At 59.5% G+C, this 23,139-nt stretch overlaps 13 protein-coding genes across 13 annotated transcripts; 7 read left to right on the top strand and 6 right to left on the bottom strand.

Moving 5' to 3' along the window:
- Positions 1 to 13: 13 nt before the first annotated feature.
- SDRG_06417 (hypothetical protein) lies at positions 14 to 684 on the bottom strand (the record flags this gene model as incomplete). The annotated part of the gene is made up of 1 exon (XM_008612196.1): positions 14 to 684. Exon 1 carries the CDS (start codon positions 674 to 676, stop codon positions 14 to 16), a length of 663 nt encoding a protein of 220 aa, XP_008610418.1. The 5' UTR covers positions 677 to 684.
- A 1,503-nt stretch (positions 685 to 2,187) lies between these two features.
- On the top strand, positions 2,188 to 3,555 carry SDRG_06416 (hypothetical protein). The gene is made up of 5 exons (XM_008612195.1): positions 2,188 to 2,603; positions 2,655 to 2,769; positions 2,818 to 2,885; positions 2,931 to 3,035; positions 3,080 to 3,555. Exons 1-5 carry the CDS (start codon positions 2,203 to 2,205, stop codon positions 3,351 to 3,353), a joined length of 963 nt encoding a protein of 320 aa, XP_008610417.1. The 5' UTR covers positions 2,188 to 2,202; the 3' UTR covers positions 3,354 to 3,555.
- A 26-nt stretch (positions 3,556 to 3,581) lies between these two features.
- Positions 3,582 to 5,683, bottom strand: SDRG_06415 (hypothetical protein; the record flags this gene model as incomplete). Its single annotated transcript, XM_008612194.1, has 2 exons — positions 3,582 to 5,386; positions 5,429 to 5,683. The coding sequence occupies 2 exons, from the start codon at positions 5,681 to 5,683 to the stop codon at positions 3,593 to 3,595; spliced, it is 2,049 nt and encodes a 682-aa protein (XP_008610416.1). The 3' UTR covers positions 3,582 to 3,592.
- A 1,019-nt stretch (positions 5,684 to 6,702) lies between these two features.
- Positions 6,703 to 8,459, top strand: SDRG_06414 (hypothetical protein). The gene is made up of 6 exons (XM_008612193.1): positions 6,703 to 7,662; positions 7,712 to 7,783; positions 7,832 to 7,867; positions 7,926 to 7,991; positions 8,039 to 8,271; positions 8,323 to 8,459. The coding sequence occupies exons 1-6, from the start codon at positions 6,721 to 6,723 to the stop codon at positions 8,387 to 8,389; spliced, it is 1,416 nt and encodes a 471-aa protein (XP_008610415.1). The 5' UTR covers positions 6,703 to 6,720; the 3' UTR covers positions 8,390 to 8,459.
- A 360-nt stretch (positions 8,460 to 8,819) lies between these two features.
- SDRG_06413 (hypothetical protein) lies at positions 8,820 to 10,401 on the top strand. The gene is made up of 6 exons (XM_008612192.1): positions 8,820 to 8,899; positions 8,946 to 9,109; positions 9,157 to 9,252; positions 9,301 to 9,411; positions 9,457 to 9,510; positions 9,557 to 10,401. Exons 1-6 carry the CDS (start codon positions 8,878 to 8,880, stop codon positions 10,313 to 10,315), a joined length of 1,206 nt encoding a protein of 401 aa, XP_008610414.1. The 5' UTR covers positions 8,820 to 8,877; the 3' UTR covers positions 10,316 to 10,401.
- SDRG_06412 (hypothetical protein) lies at positions 10,331 to 11,774 on the bottom strand. Its single transcript, XM_008612191.1, has 4 exons — positions 11,294 to 11,774; positions 10,799 to 11,242; positions 10,616 to 10,749; positions 10,331 to 10,567 (listed from the first exon to the last, which is right to left on the bottom strand). The coding sequence occupies exons 1-4, from the start codon at positions 11,621 to 11,623 to the stop codon at positions 10,417 to 10,419; spliced, it is 1,059 nt and encodes a 352-aa protein (XP_008610413.1). The 5' UTR covers positions 11,624 to 11,774; the 3' UTR covers positions 10,331 to 10,416.
- A 601-nt stretch (positions 11,775 to 12,375) lies between these two features.
- Positions 12,376 to 13,105, top strand: SDRG_06411 (hypothetical protein; the record flags this gene model as incomplete). The annotated part of the gene is made up of 3 exons (XM_008612190.1): positions 12,376 to 12,536; positions 12,582 to 12,663; positions 12,709 to 13,105. 3 exons carry the CDS (start codon positions 12,376 to 12,378, stop codon positions 13,072 to 13,074), a joined length of 609 nt encoding a protein of 202 aa, XP_008610412.1. The 3' UTR covers positions 13,075 to 13,105.
- Positions 13,106 to 13,113: 8 nt separating this feature from the next.
- On the bottom strand, positions 13,114 to 13,943 carry SDRG_06410 (hypothetical protein). The gene has a single exon (XM_008612189.1). It carries the CDS (start codon positions 13,929 to 13,931, stop codon positions 13,179 to 13,181), a length of 753 nt encoding a protein of 250 aa, XP_008610411.1. The 5' UTR covers positions 13,932 to 13,943; the 3' UTR covers positions 13,114 to 13,178.
- Positions 13,944 to 14,350: 407 nt separating this feature from the next.
- Positions 14,351 to 16,963, top strand: SDRG_06409 (hypothetical protein). The gene is made up of 2 exons (XM_008612188.1): positions 14,351 to 15,659; positions 15,706 to 16,963. Exons 1-2 carry the CDS (start codon positions 14,363 to 14,365, stop codon positions 16,914 to 16,916), a joined length of 2,508 nt encoding a protein of 835 aa, XP_008610410.1. The 5' UTR covers positions 14,351 to 14,362; the 3' UTR covers positions 16,917 to 16,963.
- Positions 16,964 to 17,066: 103 nt separating this feature from the next.
- SDRG_06408 (CMGC/RCK/MAK protein kinase) lies at positions 17,067 to 18,221 on the top strand (the record flags this gene model as incomplete). The annotated part of the gene is made up of 2 exons (XM_008612187.1): positions 17,067 to 17,779; positions 17,825 to 18,221. The coding sequence occupies 2 exons, from the start codon at positions 17,067 to 17,069 to the stop codon at positions 18,219 to 18,221; spliced, it is 1,110 nt and encodes a 369-aa protein (XP_008610409.1).
- A 41-nt stretch (positions 18,222 to 18,262) lies between these two features.
- Positions 18,263 to 19,971, bottom strand: SDRG_06407 (obg family GTPase CgtA). The gene is made up of 7 exons (XM_008612186.1): positions 19,565 to 19,971; positions 19,369 to 19,509; positions 19,243 to 19,322; positions 19,024 to 19,200; positions 18,668 to 18,973; positions 18,411 to 18,619; positions 18,263 to 18,365 (listed from the first exon to the last, which is right to left on the bottom strand). Exons 1-7 carry the CDS (start codon positions 19,935 to 19,937, stop codon positions 18,287 to 18,289), a joined length of 1,365 nt encoding a protein of 454 aa, XP_008610408.1. The 5' UTR covers positions 19,938 to 19,971; the 3' UTR covers positions 18,263 to 18,286.
- Positions 19,972 to 20,060: 89 nt separating this feature from the next.
- Positions 20,061 to 21,175, top strand: SDRG_06406 (hypothetical protein). The gene is made up of 2 exons (XM_008612185.1): positions 20,061 to 20,536; positions 20,582 to 21,175. The coding sequence occupies exons 1-2, from the start codon at positions 20,075 to 20,077 to the stop codon at positions 21,008 to 21,010; spliced, it is 891 nt and encodes a 296-aa protein (XP_008610407.1). The 5' UTR covers positions 20,061 to 20,074; the 3' UTR covers positions 21,011 to 21,175.
- Positions 21,176 to 21,345: 170 nt separating this feature from the next.
- On the bottom strand, positions 21,346 to 22,998 carry SDRG_06405 (hypothetical protein). The gene has a single exon (XM_008612184.1). It carries the CDS (start codon positions 22,975 to 22,977, stop codon positions 21,505 to 21,507), a length of 1,473 nt encoding a protein of 490 aa, XP_008610406.1. The 5' UTR covers positions 22,978 to 22,998; the 3' UTR covers positions 21,346 to 21,504.
- Between the last annotated feature and the right edge of the window lie 141 nt (positions 22,999 to 23,139).

Here is a 23,139-nt window from a genome sequence, read left to right as displayed (position 1 = left end):
ACACCCTTTTGATTCATAGACGAGACGGACCGCCGGTGCAAAAGATAAGATCAAACTTCTGGGCGAGCATGGCCTTGTTCGCGTCAATGCCACCAGCCACGTAGCGCACGACGTTTGGATCCATGTACTTGTCGAGAAGGTACGCGAGCGCAGCCGCCACGTGGTCGCTCGACCCTTCCGCCGGCAGGCGCAGGACGGCACAGTTGCCGGCGCTGATGCAGCCCACGAGCGGCAGCAAGATAAGCTGAACCGGGTAGTTCCACGTGCCCATGATGCAGCAGACGCCAAGCGGGTCGCTGTGCACGTACGACGAGCCCGGGATATTGACGAGGTTCGTGCCCACACGCTTGGGCGCCGCCCAGTCGTCGACGTAGTCCAAGTGTTCTTGGATCTCGTTGAGAAGTACAGACGTCTCCATCACAAAGAGCTCGGTTGCATGCTTGTGCAGGTCCTTCCACACGGCGGCTTGGAGCAGCTCGGCGCCTTCGGTCGCCAAGAGGCGCAGCTGGCGGAGCTGGGCCTTGCGCGCCGCGGTCGACTGGAGCACGCCTGCGCGGAAGGACGCGCGGAGGTCGGCGGCGTGGCCGGCGATGGCCTCGGCGGGCGTCGGCAGCAGCAACGCAAGGTCGCCCGCCTTGGCCAGCGGCGTCTTGAGGTCACTCATGCTCTGGTACATGCGTCGCAATTCGGAAAATGTTTCTTCGACGAAAGCGTTGGACGTTCGCACCTCTGATTGGCTAATAAGTTCAATACAAATGCCAAGTGACAGGGAAAGTGCGTAAACACTACGCATACACGGATGATGCCGGCTCCGTCGTGAACTCATCAGCAGCAAAGAGGACTAGTCACTCGACTAGTAGTCGCTCCTAGTCGTCGTCTAGTTGATGGCTTCTGACCGGCTTGCACATGACGAGAGACTTCACAAGCACAACACGATGACATACTCTATGGAAGTATATGCGATCAATCTCGCCTTCTCGATGCAGATTCCGGTGCTGACGCCAAGGCGACAATGATCTCTGGTACACCAGGCAGGAAGCTTGATCGCTACAGTTTGTTGGCCCTTCTTGGAGGCAGCTCTGGACGCCTGGTTTCCGAAGCCCAGGCTCCTTTTGATGGTGTCCGAGGGTGATTGTTGGCGATATCCCTTGATGTACGGCGAGGAATGATCACTGGAAGCAAGGGCGCTGGCGACAGTGGATTGCACCATGGAGCTCTTTGCACTTAGCAACCTGCAAGTAATCCCTTCAAGACGCGATGCTGGACCAGATCGAAGGCGGTTCAGTGTTCGAGACGTTGAAGGTCGCTTCAATATTGAATTGAGTTGCTCGCTGTGGGGCAATCTCAAAGAGATGGTGGCTCATATTCAATACATTCGTAAAAGCTTCGTATCATTTCGTGGATAAGGAATACATGCATTCCATACAAGGAACGAAATCGGCGGCCTCCTGGCAACGGCGTGTGCTCCCTTCCCTCGTCGCTCTTGCTCATGCCAGCTCAATGGTCAGCGTTCGCGAAGTTTTGGTGAGAATTTGTCGCGACCTCCGAGAATACTCTCGTTGCTATTAGTGGTACGGTTTGCCTCTCCAGCCGAGTCGTTGCGTCAGCTGTAGTCACCTTGGACACTGGTACTGTCAATGATGATGGTGATTGAGCGCACTCCTCGTTCAGCTGCAGCCATCCACCCAGCCACTCATCTACAGTCGCTCAACCTCAACACAGGATCCCTTTGAATCGAATGGCATCTCCTCTCAACGTCAAGGCAAGCTTAACGCATAGCAGCCCTCCTTGCCCGAGTGTGGCTACTAGTTCAAGTCACATGGGCCACCGAAAGCAAGTCGTCGACCATCAACCCGCCTCTACGGGATACCTCGTTTCTACGCCGATCTCCGACCACGACCACTACCAAGTCGATCGAATAGAAAGCTATGGAGTGCGCTTAAGCTCATCAAGATGCTCCAGATTCCAGCGCCAGCTTGAGCTGCTGGCGATTGTTCTGTGGACACGGACCAATCAGCGCGCGACCCGGCCCCATCCTCCACGAGTATTCCCTTACAAAAGTACCAAACCCAGATTCACGCTGCAGACACGTACAAGGATTGCGCGATCAAACATACGGAATAAGCGAATTTGTGGTTGAAGCCAGCAACCGTTTTGGCAATCTTTCCAAATATACGCAGTTGAAGATTCGCCACGGCGAGGATGCAGAAGGACGCGCTCTCGACGCGCTTCCTCGCGGGCGCGATCGCGTCGTCGACGGCCGAGATGGCGACGCTGCCCGTCGACATCACCAAGGTCCGCCTCCAAGCCCAAGGTATGGCGGCGCACCAGAGCGTCCAGTACACGGGGATGGCCGACGCCATGACCAAGATCGCGCGACTTGAGGGCCCGTCCGCGCTCTGGAAAGGCGCTCAGCCAGCCGTCGCGCGGCAAATCGCCTACTCTAGCATGTGCATGGTGCTCTACGAGCCGTTCCGCGACGCCATCATGCACGCGAGCCAGCCCAAGCATGGCGGCCAGAGCGGCCACACGACCATGTCATTTGCGCAAAAGCTCATGGCCGGTGGGCTTGCCGGTGCGATTAGCATCAGCATTGCCAACCCGTGCGTTCTCTCGACCATATCACGCGAGATCCGCCACTGACCGCCTACTAGCGTCGACGTCATCAAGGTGCGCATGCAAGCCGACCGGTCGGGGACTCTGTACAAAGGTCTTCGGGACGCTGTCGGCAAGATTCACGGTGCCGAGGGCTGGCGCGGCTTTCTGAACGTTGGCAATGGCTCGTGTCGTGTCCTTTGTACGACATGTCGATACTAGGGTCTGGGTCCCAATGTCACTCGCGGCTTCATCGTCAACGCTGCCGAGCTTGGCGTCTACGACCAATGGTATACGCTCGCTCGCTGTACGCTCCTTGGAAACGCAAGTCGTAGCAAAACGACATTGATTTCGCTGGGTCTGGTCAAGGACGGCGGGATCGGTGCGACGTTTGGGTCGAGCCTTGTCGCGGGCCTCGCGGGAGCGCTGGCGTCCAACCCGTACGGGTGGCTCTTCTCTCGATACATTCTCACATTTGGGTTAGTGTCGACGTGGTCAAGACGCGGCTTATGACGCAGCCTTCGGGAACCAACGCCTTGTACTCGAGTGCGCATCATTGCGCGTTCAAGACGTTCTCGGACGAAGGCTTGAGTGCGTTCTACAAGGGATTTCTGCCCAACTGGATGCGCAAGGCGCCGTGGTGCGTCGTCTTCTTTGTGACGTACGAGCACGTCAAGGGCTCGCTCGTTGCTGCGCCGACTGTGTCGGCACCGGCGGTCGTCGGCGCCTCGGTCGTCGTCGCGTCCTCTCAAGAGTAGCCAGCCCAGGCATTGTTTCTTTTCATTTTCCAAAGTATCCTGCATCAGCTCCTTTCTTATTGCATGACAATATTATCCATCGGGAGTTGGCTATCATGCGACATGTGCCGACACTACCCGAACCACGGTCCTCTTGGTGCTCCACGTGTCGCGTCTCGAATGAAGTATCGAGAATGTATCAATGTATATACTGTTCACGCCACTGGCTACGCAGCCGTATGTACACGCGCCAAGGACGCTTACTCGACGGGCACTTGGTTTGTGGACCAGAACGCGAGGTCCTTCATGTACCCGAAGAAGGTCTCGTTGGCCGAGTCGCCATGCAGGAGGAGCGAGTTGTCGTCGCCTTCGCCGACCCAGTAGGCGAATTTCGGCCCGAGATCGATCACATCGAGGGGCTCGCCGTTGCAAAAGACTTGGAACTCCTTTCCGCGGGCTTGCACCGCAAAGTGCACCCACGTATGGCGCTGCAGCGTGAGGCGCTCGCCACGCAGCTCGATCGGGTAGGCTGTTTTCTGGTGGTTGAGCACGAGCTCGACGTGCATCTCGGCGGTGATGACAAAGCCAAACCAGCGCCAGCCCTTCCCGAGGCACCACACCCAGCCTTGGCCAAACGGACAGATGCTCGCGGCGACGACAAAGTTGGTCTTGGACATCTCGGTCGTATACGCGCCGGCGCACGTCACTTCGGGCCGCGTCTCCTGTGCGCCATAGTAGTCGCCATCGAGGAAGAGACCTGCGTGCGGCTCCAAGTAGCTCGTTGACGGTGCTAGCAGCGTACGTCCCGAGACGCGATCGACCAAGTCGGTCTCGAACGGGTAGTCGCAGAGCGCTTTCAGGCCAGCAATCAGCTCCTTGCGCTTGGCGAGGAAGGCGTCGGGCACGGGCGGCGCCGGGCCTGCCTCGTGCACATCGGTTGACGAGACGAGCAAGAGGTGGCGGAGACCACCGCGAAAGAGACGTGCCTTGTGTGCCGGGTCGTACAAGTAGAAGGCCCCTTCGGCCATCGGGTTTGTGAGGTGCGCGTAATGAAACTTCGCCGGCAGCGCAATGTCGTCCAAGCGCTCCGAGTTGACGACGACTTGCACCACGTTGGCACGTACGTCGACGCGAATCGCCAACCGAAGCCAAGCGTCGGTCGGGACTGTGACCGGCTCGTTGGTCTTGCAGACGGGAAAGCTGTCGGCGCCGCCGTTGAAAGCAACCTGGAGGCCCATGGCGCGCGTGAGCTCCAACGCAAACCACGTCTTGTAGTGCCCGCCCGCAAGGACGTACCCGGGCCCTTGGATCCAAAGCCGAACACTCACAACAAATTTGTGCTTATTGAGCTTGCCGCCAACGGCGCCGAGCGAGAGAAGCTCCGGACGCTCTTGGAGCTCGGCGAGGTAGCTCCCGGCCAAAATGAGACCGTTCTCGATGCCAACGCAGCTCTTTGGCAGCTCCATCACATGGTCGGCGGATCGGTTGCTTGTGTCGTTGGTGAACGGGTAGTCGTAGAGCGTCGCCCATGTCTCGGCGCCTTGGAGCTGCGACACTAGCTCTTGAAACGCTGCGTCGAGCGGGCCCTCTTCGACCAGCGTAGGCACGGGCGAGTACACGATCGGGGTCTCCTTTGCATCGGCGTGCATGCTCACGGACGACGCTGTCCGCGTGCTCTCGTTCTTCTCGTCCGCACTGGTGACGGTCAATGCAAAGCGCTCCGCCAGCGGAATCCCGATCGTTCGGCGAACGCGCGCCAGAATATCGTCTTGGCGCATAGCAATCTCGTCGACGTCGCTGCTCGTATAGTCGATGAACGCTGCGTCATTGAAGACGGCCCCCACGTCGCCCGTCCAATTCGCCGTGTGCTTGAGCGCCGGCGCCGGGTCGACGAGGATCGCAATCACGGACTTCTTTTGCTTGAGGGCGGCGTTGAACTCGCGCTGGCACTGGCCCCGAGTGCCGCTGCCGCCCACGCTGTCCATGTAGCCCTGCGACACGAGCACGAGGACGCAGCGGGCATTCGCGAGGCCAGCGTCGCGCCCCTCGTCCGCCTACGTTGGCTGCTGAGAAAGAATCGAGATACGACCAACTACCCCGGACGCACTCCATGTCGTGAGGCCGCGGTCGCGCAGCTTCTTGCATATCGCCGCGGCTACGGACGCGTCGTCGATCGCGTGCGAGACAAAGACGTCCGAGATCGTGTGGAAGAGCAGCTGGAGCTTTTCGTGCGAGATGCAATTGTCGGTGGCCGATTGGCGCCACAGCGCGTCGTCAAAGAGGTCGCCGCAGAGCGCTTGGCACTGCGCCTTGTCGTACACGGCCGGCGCGATGCTTGCCGCCGCGCCCATGATCTCAAAATACTGCTTCGCCAACGACCCACGGTTATTCCAAAACGACGCAACCGTTTGCAGTTCAATCAAAATGGAGGAAACCACAAAACCATCTTGGTTCTGGAAGTCTTGGCACTAGTTTGATAGCAAATACATTTGGTAGCGAGAAACATATTGCATGTAATAACTCCTCAACAACCACGAGAGGCAGGCACGACGCGCCAGCACCTTGTCCCGCGGATCGCGCTCCTGCCTCCGCCGGCCTAGATCAAGATCAATACTACCAGCGCCGACACAACGAAGAACGTCCGACAATTTTATTTAGCGTAGATTTATGAGATTTACGTATCTATTTTAATAGACGACCCACTTCAACAACGACCACGAGAGGTATGTGTGCGCTCGTTTTCGCAGTCTCGGTACTCGTACGTGTTTGGGCTGGTGAATTCCCAACGTACTAAGCTGATTGGATCTTTTTGAGCATAAAACTGACTAGAAAAGACGTCATGGCGCTTGATTTGCACATGGACCATCGTGTCCTGTGCACTGTGGTTCACCGTCAGGGTCCGCGCCTCTTCGTTGTTCGACGCAAAGATTGGAATACTGTTGTTTGATTGGCCCTTTAAGAGCGGCTTTTCGACCAATTAAATTGGGATGTTGTCGGCCACGCCCTCACCGACACCTCGCTTGCCTTCGCCAGACCCATGCGATACAGTCCATTATTGCTGATGCAAAAGGCGAATGGCGTCGGCGTCGTCGTTGGCATGGCCCGTCCTTGTCCTCGGCCAAAAACCAGAGAAATCTGCGGTTGAGGTCTCTGGCGTTCTCGGCGAGCGATCCTTTGACGGGCTGCTGCGAACGCTCCGAGTAAAGTCCTATCCCTCGCTCCATTCGGATGCATCAAGCTGTATTGCTGGAGCAATCACCAAGGGCGAGGTCGTTGGCCAAGGGCGTTATCGATGCCCGAGGTTGGATCCTGAGTTGCACTGTATCCGGATATTGTATCCGGTCGACCGCCCTGTAATTTTTCCATGGAACAGAAGCCGACCAGTGCGATGGGAGACGAGCGCGATCCGCCAGCCGCCGATGGACAGCCGCCGCTTGGGCACATGCGCATGGCACCGGAGGTGGATGGAACGCTCGGCGCCGATGCTATTTTGTCGGCCAAGGTGACCGAGGTCTCGGAAGAGACGACGGCGACGACACCCGTGGCCCAAGCCAGCGACGAGGACGACGACGATGACGACACGGACTTTGCCAAGTGGAACCGCGATGAGATCCAGATGGAGCTTGCTGACTTGGACGAGTCCGGCGAGCGCATTGAGCGCGTCGCCAACCTCTTCTTGATGTACAACCAGACGGACCACGACCACGTCTCGGCGCTCTGTGCAACGTGGCTGCGCGAGATGAAGGCGGCCGACACGCACGACCGCATCCCGTTCTTGTACGTCGCGAACCACGTCATTTTCAAGACCAAGACAAGCAAGTCGAGCCCGTCCACGCTCTTTGCCGAGACCTTTCGCCCGCTCTTGCCCGAGGCCGTCTCACTCGTGTGCACGTCGCCCGCCGACCGCGACACGGTCGTGCGCATCCTCAAGCTCTGGGCCGAGCAGCAGCTGTACCCGATGGACGACATTCGCGGGCTCTGGAAGGAGACGGGTGAGCCGCTGCCGCCGTCGTGGTCCGAGACCCAAGCCGCGACGACCGCATCGTCCATGGAAAACACGTTTGCGACCATGGACGTCGAGCCGGATCTGCCCATGGGCCTCAAGGCGCGCGCAGCGCACCCGCTCGTGGACCTCTTGAAGCGCATCGACCACGCCAAGCACATTGTGCACCACCTTGAACCCAAGATCCAAGCCAACCATCAATATGTGCTCCAGTCCGCGTCCTCGAACGTCTACGAGAAGGCGGCCGATCTCCTCACGCAAGAACGCCATCCGGCGTCGCTGCAGGCCAAGGTGGAAGCCTGCATGCAGATGATCGTCATCCGCAACGTACGCTGCGCTCCATCGCGCCATGCTCATGCGTCATGTCTGCTTGTAGAAGTACGTCAAGGAGCTCCTCGACCTCCAAAAGCTCGTGCATGTGACCGCAGCCAAGCTGCTTGAAGACCAGGTACATGCATGGCGCGTTCGCTCGACGCCGAGCTCATGCCGCATGTAGAAACAAGCGATGGCCAAGGTCGACACGAAATTCGAGGTACCCACCCGTTATGGAACAAGGGGCGATGATGACCTCGTGCAACGATGTGCTCTAGCAATGCGACACGATCGACATGGGTCTTGTCGACCTCGACGACCATCGTCGCACGTACGCGGACGAGGTGGACTGCCAAAATGACGAATCCCTTCTGACCTGCGATTGGTGTAGTGGGCAGGCGAAGAGACGCGGGCGCGGGAGCGGAAGCGGAAGCGCGACCACGAGATGCAGACGATGGAAGAAGAGATCACGCGCAAGCAGCAAGAAGCCATGGCCGAGAACGCTGCGCGTACGCTCGAGCTCGAGGAGGAAGTGCGGACGCGGCTGCTGGCGACGCAGAAGGAGACAATCACAAAGCAGCTCAAGGTCGAGAAGGCCAAGGACCAAGAATACGTGTGGCACCCGTACGTGGTCTACCGACGCTGTCTCGCCAGCTCATGGAATCCCACGATTAGGGTGCTCCGCGAGCTTGTGCCCGTGCCCAGCATGAGCAACATTGGCGAAGAGTGGCGGGACCACTAGTCCGTCGACCACGTTGACGACTCGCTATCTATCCAAACACGACCTTACCCTTCACTGCTATTGCATCCTATCTGCGTGCCAGTGGGATTACCGAAGGTCGTGTCGCCGCTTGGTGCATAGACCTGCCGACGTGGCTACTCGTACACGCAGTAGCAGCCTTTAGCCTCGTGCACATGGCCGGCGTCTTGCAGGAGTCCCATGAGTATCGCCATGGCGCATGGCTTGTCGCCGGCAAGCTGCTGGCAGCGACACGTCATGGTCTCGCATCCATCCGCTGCCATCGCTGCGCTGCCACCTGCCACCTGCCGAGGCAGATCTCAAATATTTGGGTGTGGTACGTCCGGATAATGGAAAGCTTGGATATTGTATGTGTATACAAAGATAGAGTACAAGAAGTGCAGCCGTCGAAGCACCATGTGGCATGTAACCGGACAGCTTTCATTGCTCTCTTCGCAGAACGCAGGCGTATCTCCCGCGACCGACGGCTCATGGACTACGGGACGTCGAACGGTACTAGCGCATGGACGGCCAGCATGGCCTCATGGCGCCGCATTAGGCTTCTTCTCATTTGCATCGGAGCTCGCGAAGCAGCTCACGCAGGATGCCATCGAGCTCTCGGCGACTGCGATGGAGCTCTCGGCGTCGGCGGTCGAAACAGCCAAGCACATTGCACACGAGTCGTCCGTGGCCGTCGAGAAGGCGACGCTGCTAGCCCAAGAGGTACATCTGCGGGCATAGCTGTCAGCGCGGTACCGATCGACGGCTAGGCGCTTGCCGAGCACTTTCCGGACGAAGCGCCGGTGGACGCGACCAGCGACGTCGCACCGGATGATCTCGTGACGCTGCTACCATGGATCAACGAGGTGGGCAGGCGCCATGCATCGTACATTTGCTCATGTGATGGATGGTAGGACGGTAGCGTCAACGAGGACGTCCAAGACGACGTGCTCGAGATCAGTTGGGACTTGAGCAACTTCAATGTGCTCACGCCCGACAAGCTCGCGCCGATTTTCGACATTGACGTACGCCGCCTCTCGTCTGCCTCTGTTGCTCATGCAGGTGCGTAGCGGTACCTCGTGGTCGCGCCGCAGCTGCTCGCATTTGATGCGCACCTTCGGCAGGTACGCACCAAGTCGCCCATCGTGTCCTCATCGTGGCATGCTCTAGCGCCATTTCGAGTCGGCGCGCAAGATCCCAGAAGACGTTTTTTGGGGCAACTACTTTTACATGTGCCACGTCGCGCGCCTGCGCCATGGCCTCTCGCCCTACGTCGCAGCTTCGGGGCTCCAACAACTGCCCGAATCGCCGCTCTCGTCCACGGCGTCCGAGTCGCTCGTGTCGCTGGACAGGTCGTTCTCGGACTTTGCGCTCGATTCGCCCGACGCCGGGCGACCGACGTCCGTGTCGATGCCGGAGCTTCTGGACTCGGATCTGTCGCCGCCGACTCTCGACGAGACGCCGACCAAGCGCAAAATGGGTCTGCCCTCGAAGCTCAAGCGCAGCATGTCGTCGTGCAAGGAGCGCCTCGCAGCCACAGACGTGCACAAGTACATGGACAAGGTCGCGAGATTTCGCGCCAAGCATCCGACATCCAACCAGACGACCCACGACGATGACGATGACGCGCCACCGGATGCGCCGACGTCGCGCTTCCAGCGCTGGTCGCAGACCTCTCGGGACCTCAAGTCGTCCTTACGGCGTCACAGCGTCACGTCGACGACGTCATATCTAAAGACGCGGGCGTCCTTACCGGCGTCCGTGTCGTCGGCAGTGCAGAAGCTGCCACGCTGGGTACCCGGCCGCGGTCTCCGGAGCAAAAGCCTGTCAGTCTCGGAGATGCAGCATTTGCGGGACATCCAGGCGCGGCTGTACGCCTCGGACGCGCCGATTCTCGAGTCGCCGCCGCCGCTGAGCGACGAAGTGTAAGCAAGTCTGCACCCATTTATAACAAAGGGCTAGGGTCCATTACATTAAGAGACAAACGAAGCTACATGCAGCGCAATAGATAAGAGAGATACGACGTGTAGCTAGCCGGCGAGGATCTCAGCGTGCTCGTGGAGGCGCATGCTTCGCATCCAGCCCGACACACTCGGAATCAGCTCGGGAATGACCACTGTGATCGTCGGGCCGCCGCCGTACCAGAGACAGTAGAGCTTCCAGCTGTCCTTGTCAATGAGCCTAGCACAATATTCTCAATCTCAATCGCAAATACGACAAGTGCAGTACCGAAAGTCTTGCTTCAGTTGCAGGTCGCGACGAAGCTCGAGGTGTGTGCCCGTCGGACTGTCTTCGACGAGCATCATGTTGCTGATGACACCAGGCAGACTTGCGTCCATCGGGCTCGGTGACGTCACGAATTCCTATATCGTTTGTTGAGACGAGAGTGACGGACGGTGCGTCATGACGTACGAGCCACGTTTGGACCCATTGGGCTGAGATGACAAACCATGTCTCGCCACGCCCTGGGTACCGGTGCGCAAAGCGCTTGAGGAGCTTGAGTTCGCGCGCGGGGTCGTGGTCCTCCATGAACGAGCTCGTCGATTGGAGGCTCGAGAGCATTGGGATGTGGCTCGCCGACCGCAGCATCGGGATGTGGTTCGGGTTAAAGTCATCTTCAAACGACATGCTCGTGGGCCGGCACTCGCTCGTCGTCATTTGCGACAGCGTGCGCGACCCAGCAAGGACCGCCGACGCTGACGAGGGCACACGCTGCGCTGGCTCGAGCTGCGGCGTCACAAACTCACCGGGCGTGTCGGAGGCCACGCGGATCGCGCCGAGCGGGCGGTTGCCCCACCCACGCTTCTCCATCTCGGGCGTTGGCTCGAGATCGTACCATTCGTTGTCTGCTGGGCGCTACAACAACAGGCCATGAGCCATCGTGCCATGGAACGAATATGGACGCACGAGCTTCATGTCGAGGAGGTCGTCCGGCGACAAGACGACGTCGCCAAGATCGAGGATCTTCATGCCAAACTTGCCCGAGTGCTTGACCGAGAAGACGAGGCCGCCGATGTCATCGAGCGCGACCACGCCAAAGTCGATGCGCAGGTGCCACATCGGGTTCAAGGTCGCGCGAATGGCCTTGGTCTTGTGCTTGACGCGGCTGCGCCCGTCCTTCTCGATGAGGAAGGCCTCGCAGAAGACGTTGTTGTTGCTGCTGAGGCCGTCGATTGGCAGCAGGTTACGGCAGCCCTTGAGGAGGATCGCCACGCGCGTCGTCTTGTCCCCGCCCATGCCGGTTGACGTCGTCGTCGCCGAGTGAAAAGACAGCTGCACCGGTCGTCCCACACTGAAGGTTTGTATGGCGACAACAAGCTACTTGGTGTTTGTATACATGTGTACTATGTGAAAAACGCGTGAAACGATGCGCGATCTTTAACGTGGCTACAAGCACGCAACGTTGCAGCGAGTGCGACTCGCGCACGACAGCCGACGCGCGCTAATGCTCTCACCGTTGCTGTCGCTGGCTTTGAAAATGCAGGGCTCGAAAACAACGTGAGCCAAGGACTGTCGTCTCGCTACCTCTTGAAGGTCGTCCATGTCGGTGCGGGAGAAGGTTGCGTGCGAATGGCGGAACCTGTGTGAAATGAAGATACCCACTTGGTTGATGACAATCCGACAGCGCGCGTCGTGATGACAACGCTCGTCGAAACTACAGTACGTCGACACTGGCTACTGCCATCTCCACGATGGCAAAGACGAAGAAGATATCGAACGCTTGACGCAAGGCAGAAGGTTTAGCATGTCGCCAAGCGACGTCGCAGTCCATGAGCTTGCAATTGGGGTTTGTCGAGGATGGACCGTTGAGTTCACTGGAGCAGTACGACGGCGCTGTCAACAACGGTCAAGGCAGAGAGGAGCAGACTACCCAACGACATAGGCACATGTTATTGCTCGTTTTTCCGAGAAACGATGGCCCGTCAGAGGCGATGGCGTGCGACCACGGAGGGCTTGTCGTTGTGGCCACTTTGAATTTGCCATTAGCCATGAAGAAGACGCCATCGACGCCCCAGTTTTGCCTCGCGCTGCCCCACTTGGCGTTTCGGTCGATGCCCAAGCACGGCGGCTACCGCATCATGCTGACCAAGACCGAGATGAAAGGGGCCTTTGAGCTTTCGCTCGAGTCGTTGCGCACTATGAAGCATTGGTGCGAGCCACGTACACCGATCGTATTGGTTAACCTACCTTGCAGGACGTGCGCAATTGCAAACACCCAATCGGTGTGTGGCGACGAGACGCAGCTCCCACCCGCGATGCTCTTTGACCTTTTGCGCGTACAATGTACGCCTTTGATGGTGCTGGTAGACTCTTGTCTGTAGACGGCGCTCGAAGGTCGCAACGAGCAGCTCAAGCGACGCGAGACGCTGGGCGATCGCTTGTCGAAGTTCTTTGGAGAAGCCATGACGCGCGATAGAACAATGGACGTGGACCTATTGCCTGGTGACAGCGGCGCCGTCGTGCTCACGCTCACGATTCCTCTCTCGCCCGTGTGGTCGACTGTCGCCCGCTTTCGGTGCGAAGCAAAGGCGTTGGACAGCCTCGACGCACTGCGCCGCAAGGTCGAGCACCTCGGAGAGGATGTCGAGACCATCGCGGCCAAGGTGAACCTGCATAACAGCATCATTTTTCTTGCTGTCCTCCTTGCGTTCGTTACGCTCTTCAAGCTCATGTACATAACCTTTTAGGGCCGACTAAGATCTGAAACGCAATATGGTGATTTTTGATGGTGATTTTTGATTGCCACGATCTGCCAGTTGAATAATTTAATTTAGATTATGACGTGGCGCGCTCACGTGGTCGCATCGAGTATCCTGTTGCATGGGGATGATCGGGTTTGCAGTTGGATCTCCGGATGGCGCTGCAAGAAGCCGCGCCAGAACCCTTGGCTGGGTCGTGCTTGCGCACACGCTTCGAACGGGTTGGCTCGACCACGTCGACAGAGCAGCGTCATCATTTCTTCGGCAGCCTCGTGCTTTGTCAAGCGCCGCGTTTCCTGCTTTTGAATCAAGTGCTGCGCCACGAGCTCTTCTTCAAAGCGCGACAACTTTCGGTGGGCACCCGGATTGCGATACCGCAGTGACGGCGACTGCATGTGCTGATGTACGGTTCCGTGCGGAATCGAGTTGAGGGGCAGCTGGTGCACGCGCTCGATGGCGCGTGCGGCTTGGCGGCAGCCGACGCCATGCAACGCCGCGTACCGAACTGCCGCTTGAAGCATCTCTTTTGTGTACAAGGGCGATTCAGATGCCATGGCGGCGCCGACGGCGCGCGCACGAGTCGAGAGGGTGCTCGTGCTCTGGGCGTGGGCGCGGTGCCAGCGCACGAGCAAGAGGAGCTTGGCGCGATCAAGCTCGAAGTGCGTCGCGACGTCTGCGATCGCTCGGTGTTCGCGCACAAAGAGGGCGTGGGCAGCCGCGTACACGGGTGGTAGCGTGCATGGCAGACACCTCCACTGCCGCTGCTGGACCGGGAACGCGAGGTCGATGCACGCACGCAGCGCGTACACGCAGCTGCACTGAAGGCACGTTGTGAAGCGTCCCATGCGCTATCCACCAGTGATGGCACAGTATCCGGACATCCTTCGTCCCTTCCGTAGGCCATCACCAACGGCTAATATCACGCAACGATATTCGCAACGTACTTCGAGTCTGTTCAATGCGACGTGCTTATTGCCCAGTACTTTTGCAAGCATGCACAAATACACATGGGTTTGTTGGACGCTGGGGTGCTGATCATGTTGAGAGCATGTTTGTCCGCAGCTTGCGCCAGAGGGCGGTCAAATGTTGCGTGCAAGTAGCCATGTCGCCTCTCGCTTACGCTGCGCGTTTCGACCAATCAGGCACGCGTCGTGTGACCTTTGACGGGACTATTGGCCAATCGAACGCGAGGTCAATCTTCTGTCCGGATAAATTGCGGGAGATGATTTGCGACCCCTTTCTCGGTGTCATTTTCATTTCTTACCACGTGCTTCCGATGGTCGAGTTGGTCCTGGCAGGCAAGCGCGAGTTCGTGGACGCAGCGCGGGCGACAGCGCTCCTCGCGCCCTTCGAGGCCTCGTCGAGCTTCTACCGCATCTCTCTCCGCGACAAGAGCTACTCGCTGGACGCCGCCAAGGTGCTCGCGACCTTCCTCAAGACCATTCCGGACGGCCTCCGCGTGGCCGACTTGGCCGACATGATTGCTGGCCGCCCCGAAGACGAGGCTCTTGAAGTACTCGAGACTGTCTGCCACGCGCTGCACGGCCACCAGCTCGTCGAGATTGACCTTAGCGACAACGCGCTCGGCGAAAAGGGCATCCGCCGCTGCTTTGGCGTCCTCGAGCGTCAGCAGCACCTCGAGCGTCTGTACCTCTGCAACAACGGCCTCTCGGCCGAATCGGCGCAGGTCGTCGCGGACGTCCTTCTCTTCCGCGGCAAGGACGCGCCGTCGACGCTCAAGACGTTCCATTTCTACAACAACATGAGCGGCGACGGCGGTGCCAAGGCGCTCGCGACCCTCCTGCCGGCGTGCCAGCACCTCGAGGACCTCCGCTTCTCGACGACGCGCGCGCAGCGTGAGGGCTGCCGCGTCTTTGCCGCCGCGCTTGGCTCGCTCCGGAACCTCAAGCGCGTGGATCTGAGCGACAACACGTTTGGCGCCGAAGGGGCCATCGTGCTCGCCAAGGGCCTCGGTCTCCAGTCGCAGCTTGAAGTGCTCAACCTCCGCGACGCTTCGATTGGCGACGACGGTTTGATTGCGATCTCGGAGGCGCTCATCACCAACAAGGTGGCCGGCATCCGCATCCTCGACGTCTCGGGCAACGACCTCACGGAAGCCTCGATGGCCGCACTTGCCCGCCTCGTCCAGGCCCTTCCGCAGCTCGAAGAGCTCCGCATCGAAGAGAACGAAATCACTTCGTCGGGTGCGCAGCTCCTCGCTCGTGTCCTCCAGAAGAAGACGGTCGCCAAGCACCTCCGCGTCTTCCAGTCCAACACGAACGAACTTTGCAGCGTCGGTGGCTGGCACTTGGCCAAGGCGCTCGCCCACAAGGCCCAGTTGACGCGCGTCGAACTCGATGGCAACATGTTCTCGGACGACGCGCTTACCAAGATCGAAGCGCAATTCAACACTGGGATCCTTGTTGAAATTGAAGACAACATGGACGACGAGAACGAGGCGGACGAACTTCTTGACGACGACCTCGACTGGTCGGACGACGAGACCGACTCGGAACCCGACGCTGGTGTCGACGCTGCGACGTCGTCGCTCGCCGCGACGAGCATCTCGACCGGTATGTCTCTATATCGATTGCCTCAGATCTTATCGCATATACCTAGATGCCAAGCTCGTCTTTGAAGCCAAGCGCGAGGTCGTCAACGCGGATCGCGCCCACGAGCTCCTCGCGCCGTACGCTGGCCAAACTCACTTTCACACGATCTCGCTCCGCGGCAAGAGCTACACGATTGATGGCGCGCATGTTATGGCCGCGTTCCTCTCCAAGGTCCAAGGTCTTCAGGTCGCCGACCTCGCCGATATCATCGCCGGTCGCCCCGAAGACGAAGCGCTCCTTGTCCTCTCGGCGATCTGCGAGTCGCTCAAGGGCCACGTCCTCGACACGATCGACCTCAGCGACAACGCGCTGGGCGAGAAGGGCGTCCGCGCGTGCTTTGCGATTTTGATTCCGCAGCCCAAGCTCCAGCACCTCCTTTTCGAGAACAACGGCATCTCGGCGGCCGCCGCGGCCGTCATCGCCAACGAAGTCGTGCTGCAGACGCCTGTCTCGACGCTCAAGACGTTCTCGTTCTTCAACAACATGAGCGGCCACGACGGGTGCCTCGCGATTGCCAAGATGCTGCCCGGGTGCCCGCACCTGACGACGTTCCGCTATGCGAGCGCGCGCGCGGGCTTGGACGCGAGCCAGGAGCTCGCCCGCTCGATTGCCGCCAACCTCTCGCAGCTCGAGTCGCTCGATCTGAGCGACTGCTCGTTTGACGACGATGGCGTGAAGGCGCTCACGGCCGCCCTCCGCAAGCAGACAAAGCTCCGCGTGCTCAAGCTCCGCGACGCGTCGCTCGGCCCGGACGGCGCGGTCGCTGTGGTGCGCGCACTCGACCATGTGCGTCTGACGTCGCTCGACCTCTCGGGCAACGAGTTGGAGGACGAAGGCATGAGTAACCTCGCGAATGGCCCGCACTCGCTGGAGGCCCAGAGCGACCTGGTCGTGCTGCGCCTCGACGAGAATGAGTGCACGAGCAAGGGCCTCGCGGTGTTTGCGGATGAGATTCGCGCGTCGCTGACAAAACTCGAAGAGCTCTCGCTCTGTGGCAACGAAATCACGGCCAGCGGCGCGATTTCGCTCGTCAAGACGGGCCTCGCGACCAAGTCGCACCTCAAGCGCTTGCACTTGGACGCCAACATGATTTCGTCGGCCGGGCTCACCAAGCTCAACGACCTTCTTGCGAGCGTCGGGAAGGTCCACGTGCTGGGTCCGATGGACGAGAACGACGACGAGGCCGAGTCGAGCGACGACGACGACGACGACAACTAGAGAGATCCCTATAACACGAATGTAATTACCCTTTTTCTATCAAGACATTTCCTTGACTAGGAATTAGCTCCGACTCACTAGGAATTCGCTGCCAAGTACTAGGAAATAGCGACTTTGTCGGACTCAATTACTTTTTGGAAAACCGACAAGATGAACCGGTACGAGATCCTCGACCGGCTCGGCGATGGCGCGTACGGCGAGGTGCTGAAAGCGCGGAGCCTCAAGACGAACGAGGTCGTTGCCATCAAGCGGCTCAAGACGCTCTTCCCGACGTGGGAGGAGTGTCTCCAGCTGCGCGAGCTCAAGTCGCTCAAGGTGCTCCGGCACGACAACATCATCCAGCTCAAGGAGGTCATTCGCGACAAGGCGCAGCTCTACTTTGTGTTCGAGTACATGGACACGAGCCTCTTTAGCTGGATGCGCGGCCACGGACCGGCGACCAACGAAGCCCACGTGCGCAACATCATGGGCCAGCTCTTCGCCGGCCTAGCGTACATGCACAAGCACGGCTTCTTCCACCGCGACATCAAGCCCGAGAACTGCCTCCTCGCGTCCGATAAGACGACGCTCAAGATCGCGGACCTCGGGCAGGCGCGCGAGATCCGGTCCCGCCCGCCGTTCACCGACTACGTCTCGACACGCTGGTACCGCAGCCCCGAGCTGCTCCTGCGTGCGTCGACGTACAACTCGCCGATCGACCTCTGGGCGTGCGGCTGCATCATGGCCGAGCTCTATCTGGGCAAGCCGCTCTTTGCAGGCTCGACGGAAGCGGACCAAATGTGTCGCATCTGCTCGATCTTGGGGACGCCGACAAAGGAGAGCTGGCCCGAAGGCGTCAGCATGGTCGCGCACATGCAGTTCAAGTACCGTCTTCGACCAACTCGACGTGCGAAATAAGGGCTACGTAGGTTTCCAAAATGCAACGCCGTGCCCCTCAAGCAGCTCATTCCGAACGCGAGCCCGGCCGCGATCCAGCTCTTGGTCGACTTGCTCCAGTACGACTCGGGGCGCCGGCCCACGGCGGCCCAAGCGCTCCAGTACCGCTTCTTTAGCCCAGTCACAACGCGCGCCGAGGCCCCGAGAGAGGTCAAGGTGCCGTCGCCCGAGAAGCCAGAAAAGCCCGAAATGAAGCGCCGGTTCTGGGAACCCAAGATCGACGACGAGTGGAAGTACATTCCGCAGCCGGAGAAGGCCCATAGCAAGCGCGAAGTCTCGGTGCCGACAACGACGACCGACAATGACGAGGACGATGGCATCGTCACCGACACGATGCTCCAGGACCTTCTCGACGAAGTGCTCTGCTAAGACGACCGTATGCTGCATATGCCAGTCGTTGGAGACGAGAGTGCCATGAAGAGGTGTAGTACATTCTAGTCGAGTTGCTTGTAGTTTTCGATCATCCATCGCAGCGACGACGCGAGCGTCTTGATGTCGACCTTGTGAAGGGCGCTAGCTCCAGGTTGATATACTGATACTTGATACCAAGGAGCGTACCTGAGCGGCACGACGCCAAGGTCAGTCGCCTTGCGGAGTCGCTCGAGCTGCTCGCCGGCCCCCGGCGCGTCCATCTTGTTGGCTACGATCAGCGACGGCCGCGACGTAATGTTGGGTGCATATAGCTCGAGCTCGTTTTGCAAATGGTGCAAGTCCGAGAGCGGGTCGCGGCCTTCCGTGCCCGCCGTGTCGAGCACATAGAGCAAGATCTAGAAGAGTAATCGCTAGAGTGATCTTGTTGAGAGGAGAGTGTGTACCTTGGTGCGCTCAATGTGACGCAAAAAGTCATGGCCCAGCCCCACGTTCTTGTGGGCGCCTTCGATGAGGCCCGGGAGATCCGCGACGCTAAAGCGGAACGTATCGGGAAACTCGACGATGCCCACAAACGGGTGCAGCGTCGTGAACGGGTACGGCGCGACCTCGGGCGTCGCGCGCGAGAGCGACCGAAGCAGCGTCGACTTGCCCGCGTTCGGGTACCCGACGAGGCCAATGTCGGCGATCGTCTTGAGCTCGAGCTCGAGGTACTGCGACGTGCCGGGCTTCCCGAGCACCTTGCCTTCCGGCTACCGCATGCGAACCATGAGCGGCTTGCAACGAAGAAGAGGAAACGCACCATGGTCTTGCGAAGACCGCCATATTGGGTCGTCTTGCCCGTGAGAATGCGACTGCCGAGACCGGGCTTGCCGCCGACGGCCACCGTGTAGTTCGTGCCCGGCGTGTCGAGGTCCACGAGTGTTTCCTTGCGGTCGACAATCTCATAGTCGTCCAAGTCGTCGTTCCAGCGCTCGATCTGGCATGGTTGTCACGACATGTTCAGTTGGATGGGACGTACCCGCTCGACCGTCTTGACGATGGTACCCGGTGGCACGGGAACGATGATGTCCTTACCACGACGCCCCGCGCGGTCGTTGGCTACGTGCATGTGAGACGACGCAAGAGACGCACAGGAGACGCGTACCCATGCCGTTCCAGCCATCGCCGCCGTTAAAGTGGTGCGTGGGCTTGTACAGGTTCTGAAGACGGGCGTCGACGCGCAAGATGACGTCGCCACCACCGCCGCCGTGGCCGCCGTTCGGGCGCTTCATGCCCGCGCCTTCGCCTACGAGTACAGGATGCATGAGCACGTTGTCTCGCCCATTTAGGATGCATCGTACTCACGAAGCTCGTGCAGCCGTTGCCGCCGTGGCCACCCTTGACGCGCAGGCGGATGCGGTCAATGAACTTGCGCTTCGAGTGCTTGCTCCGGCGAATGCTCACCTTGGCCTTGACCTGCTCTTTGACGTTCTTGTTGCCGATGCTGCCAGGCTCCTGCAGCATCGCATCGTCGTCGTCGTCAAAGTCCATCTCGTCGAGGTCGAGGTCGTCAAAGTCGATGCCATCGTCGTCGTCATAGTCCTCATCGTCATCCTCATCCTCCTCTTCGTCGCCATCGCCATGATGGGCAGGGCCCTTGGAGAACGGGCGGAGGAGGCGGGCGCGGGGCCGAAGCACCCGCGGGGCCCAAGCAAGCGCGAACCGATTCAGCATCTTGATCGATTGGAGCAGAAATCGAATCCTTTCGGTGGCAAATGCTGAAAACCCACGTTTCACACATATCTGCGGAATAAACCACGGTGGTTTTCACATGCATTTCCCGCCAGGTTGCATAATTTTGCACTCGGCCGATGACCACGCACGCGTACCAGTACTACGTCCTCGCTGTGACCGGCCAAGCGGCGCTGCCGCCGACCGCCGAGACCTCGACGCCTGCAGCCGCGGCCTCGAGCCCTGCACCAGCGGCGACCGACGGCGTCCCGCGCATGAAGCTCCGCGATTTGACGTGGGCCAACAAGGCAACGTTCAATGCACTCATGGAGAAGCACTCGTTCATCGTGCTCACCGACATTGGGAAGCTCAAGGACATGTATCTGGATCTCCGGAGCGAGATGCAAGCGTTCTTTGAGCGCGAGGATGCGGCGAAAGATGCTTGTACGTCGTCGTACATCTACCGCAACGAGACGAAGACGCCCATGTGGTACGCTGGCTACGAGCGATCGCGCGTCCGCGAGTGCTTTCGCGTGCACACGGGCGACATGTCGCGGCTTCTGTGGCCATCGCCGGCGTTCGAGTCGACGTGGCTTGCGATGGTCGACCTATGACACGCTACTTGGTTTTGACAGTTTTGGCTATAGATTCAAAAGTGTCAAGCCATTTGCGACCAGAGTCTCTCGCTGACGCTCGGGTACCGCGTCCAGCGCAAGGACGAAGGCCAAGATCTCTCTGTTTGCTACGGCTTGCACTACCCCAACAAGGAAGGGACCGGCCAGTCGGACGGCGAAAACGTCTTTGAGCACGTCGACCCCAGCCTCTTTGTGATCGAGCCGGTCACAGACGTGCGTGGCCTCGATGTGTTTGACCAAGCGTCGCAGCGCTGGCTCTGCGCCGAAGACGTCTGCGTGCCGCACGAGGAGCTCGTGCTCTTCTGTGGGAAGGCGCTCGCCCGCGCCACCCAGGACCGCGTGCCCGGGACGCTCCACCGCGTCACCCGCTACGAGTCGACGATGAACGTTCCGCGCTACTGCGTCATTTACGAGCAAAAGTACGCCAACTTCTTTCCATAAGCAACTTGAGCAATGATGAAGGACCTGTTGTCCAGCTTGTCAAAGTCGACGTCGCTTCTCTCGACTCGCAAACAACGACGCAAGGCTCGGACATGCGTCCACCCGACGTCAACTTCAGCGGCCTCGCCCTGCACCACGCTTGCTGGCCATGCTCAACTTTGCGAGTGAAGACGATCAAGTTTGGGGGCCTTTGCTCACATCGATGTTCGTTCGATTCATCCCAACACAAAGTATCAAGTCAACACAAAGTATCAAGTCTCTACTGCTATAACTGTAGGGACTTGACACTATGTGTTGACATGTTGAAGGTTACATAGCTTTGCGCCACGGACCTGGGCTGGTCCTCCAATATACCAACGCGGTTATGTTGTATCCTGTGCTGCTCGTACATCCCATTTCTTATTTGCTGATAATAGCTCGTCCGTCCTGAAGAATGAACGCTTCCTTGCTCGCCAACACCACATGCAAGGCCAAGTAGTCGGGTTAGGGTACACTTAGGGTTGCGGCGTGATCGTCGAGACAAAGCCGTTGGTGGCGCCAAAGTACTTTTTGTTGGCTTCGCGCACGCGGTCCGCGGCGGCCGACGGGTTCATGAGCTCAATGCCCTGGACCGGCGTGAACGCGAGGCTCGAGGCGAGGCCCGACGTGTGCTTGTTGGTGTACGTGGCGGCCTTGAGCTTGAGCTTCGTCTGCTTCTGGGCCTTCTTGATGACGCGGAGCGTGCCGCTGCCTTCGGCGCCGAGCCGTCCGGACGTGATCCCCATCGCATTGTCACCATACTCGTCGTTGGCAGCGCCAAAGTTTTGCCGGTTGACTTCGCGCCGGACGTCGGTCATCTGCGTGCGCTCCTTCATCTTGCGGTAGCGCTTCCCGCCACGCTTTCGCCGCGGCTTTTCGTCCGGGCGCGGCAGCGCCTTCTTGGTCTTTGCCTTGTTGGGCGCCTGCCACTTTTCAAACTTGTCGAGCAGGTCGACGTAAAACTGCTGGCCGCAGCTCGACGTGCGGTGCGGCTGGCTGTCGACGCGCGCGGCGAGCGCAACTTTGCCAGCGACTACGCGGTTTGCCTTCTTGCGGAGGTCGGGCGGGAGCGTCTGGATGAGCTCGCACCCAAAGAGGATACCCGTGTGGCGCAGCGTCGAGATGCTCGAAAAGCCGGCGAGCACACGCTTTTGCTGGCCGAGCACTTGGATGTTGCAGGACGGAATGCGGCTGAGCTCGTCAATGCCACCCGCGATACCAATGAGCTGCGCGGTGATGCGCGTGCCGATGAGCGCCGAGAGGTTGGGCGCTAAAAAGTGCATGCGGCTCTCGACAAACTGGAGGATCTTGGCCTTGTCGCTGTCGAGTGATATGATCTCGTTGCACGTGTCATGCAGCATCTGCAGGTCCTCGGGCGAGAGAAGGACGCCTTTGCCGGACGACCCCGTGAGCTGGATGCTCATGACGGTCGCGCTCGGCACGAGGTCGGTGATGTCGACGAGCGTCATGTCCGTCTCGTTCGCAATGCGCGACGCGACGCGTGCGTAGTCCAAGGGCGCAGGCACGAGCGTCTCGAGGCCCGGGAACTTCTTGCCATACAGCTCAATGAGGAAGCGATGGACGACGATGATCTCGTCGTCGATGCGCACCATGAGGTCGTTGGACGCGACAATGAGCTGGTACTCGGCGCCGTCGAGCGCGTGCGTGGCCTGCGACGTGCCCTGGACCAAGTACGCGTCCACAGACTTGATATGCTCGCCGTACGAAGCCTTCTTGCGCAGCTGGGCCACGGCGGCGAGGCCTTGGCCCGAGTTGGCGGCCGCGCGCAGGATCGCGTCGACGTCGGCCTCCTTCTTCGCGGTTTCAGCTGCATCCGCGCCGTCATCGCCCTCGACGCCCATGTCGTCGTCGTCATGGTGGTCGCTCTCGCTACTGCTGCCACTGAGCTCGTCGAGATCTTCGAGGAACGAATCGGCCAGCGAGCTCATCGTCCACGCCACTGTTTGTTTGGTTTGTAAAAAAGAGGCCCCCCCCCGGGGCCAGCCCAAATTTCATTTCGGCACATGCCGAATTGACGTGGCAAGACGAGACGCAAGAGCATCTTGTGATCGCACCGACAGGATCCAGCAAACTCGACCAACAAATAGCAC

This window comes from Saprolegnia diclina (assembly GCF_000281045.1).
Source record: "Saprolegnia diclina VS20 unplaced genomic scaffold supercont1.17, whole genome shotgun sequence".
Lineage (NCBI taxonomy): Eukaryota > Oomycota > Saprolegniomycetes > Saprolegniales > Saprolegniaceae > Saprolegnia > Saprolegnia diclina.
Note: the sequence above shows the minus strand (reverse complement) of the source record. Positions and strands in the feature narration are given on the sequence as shown.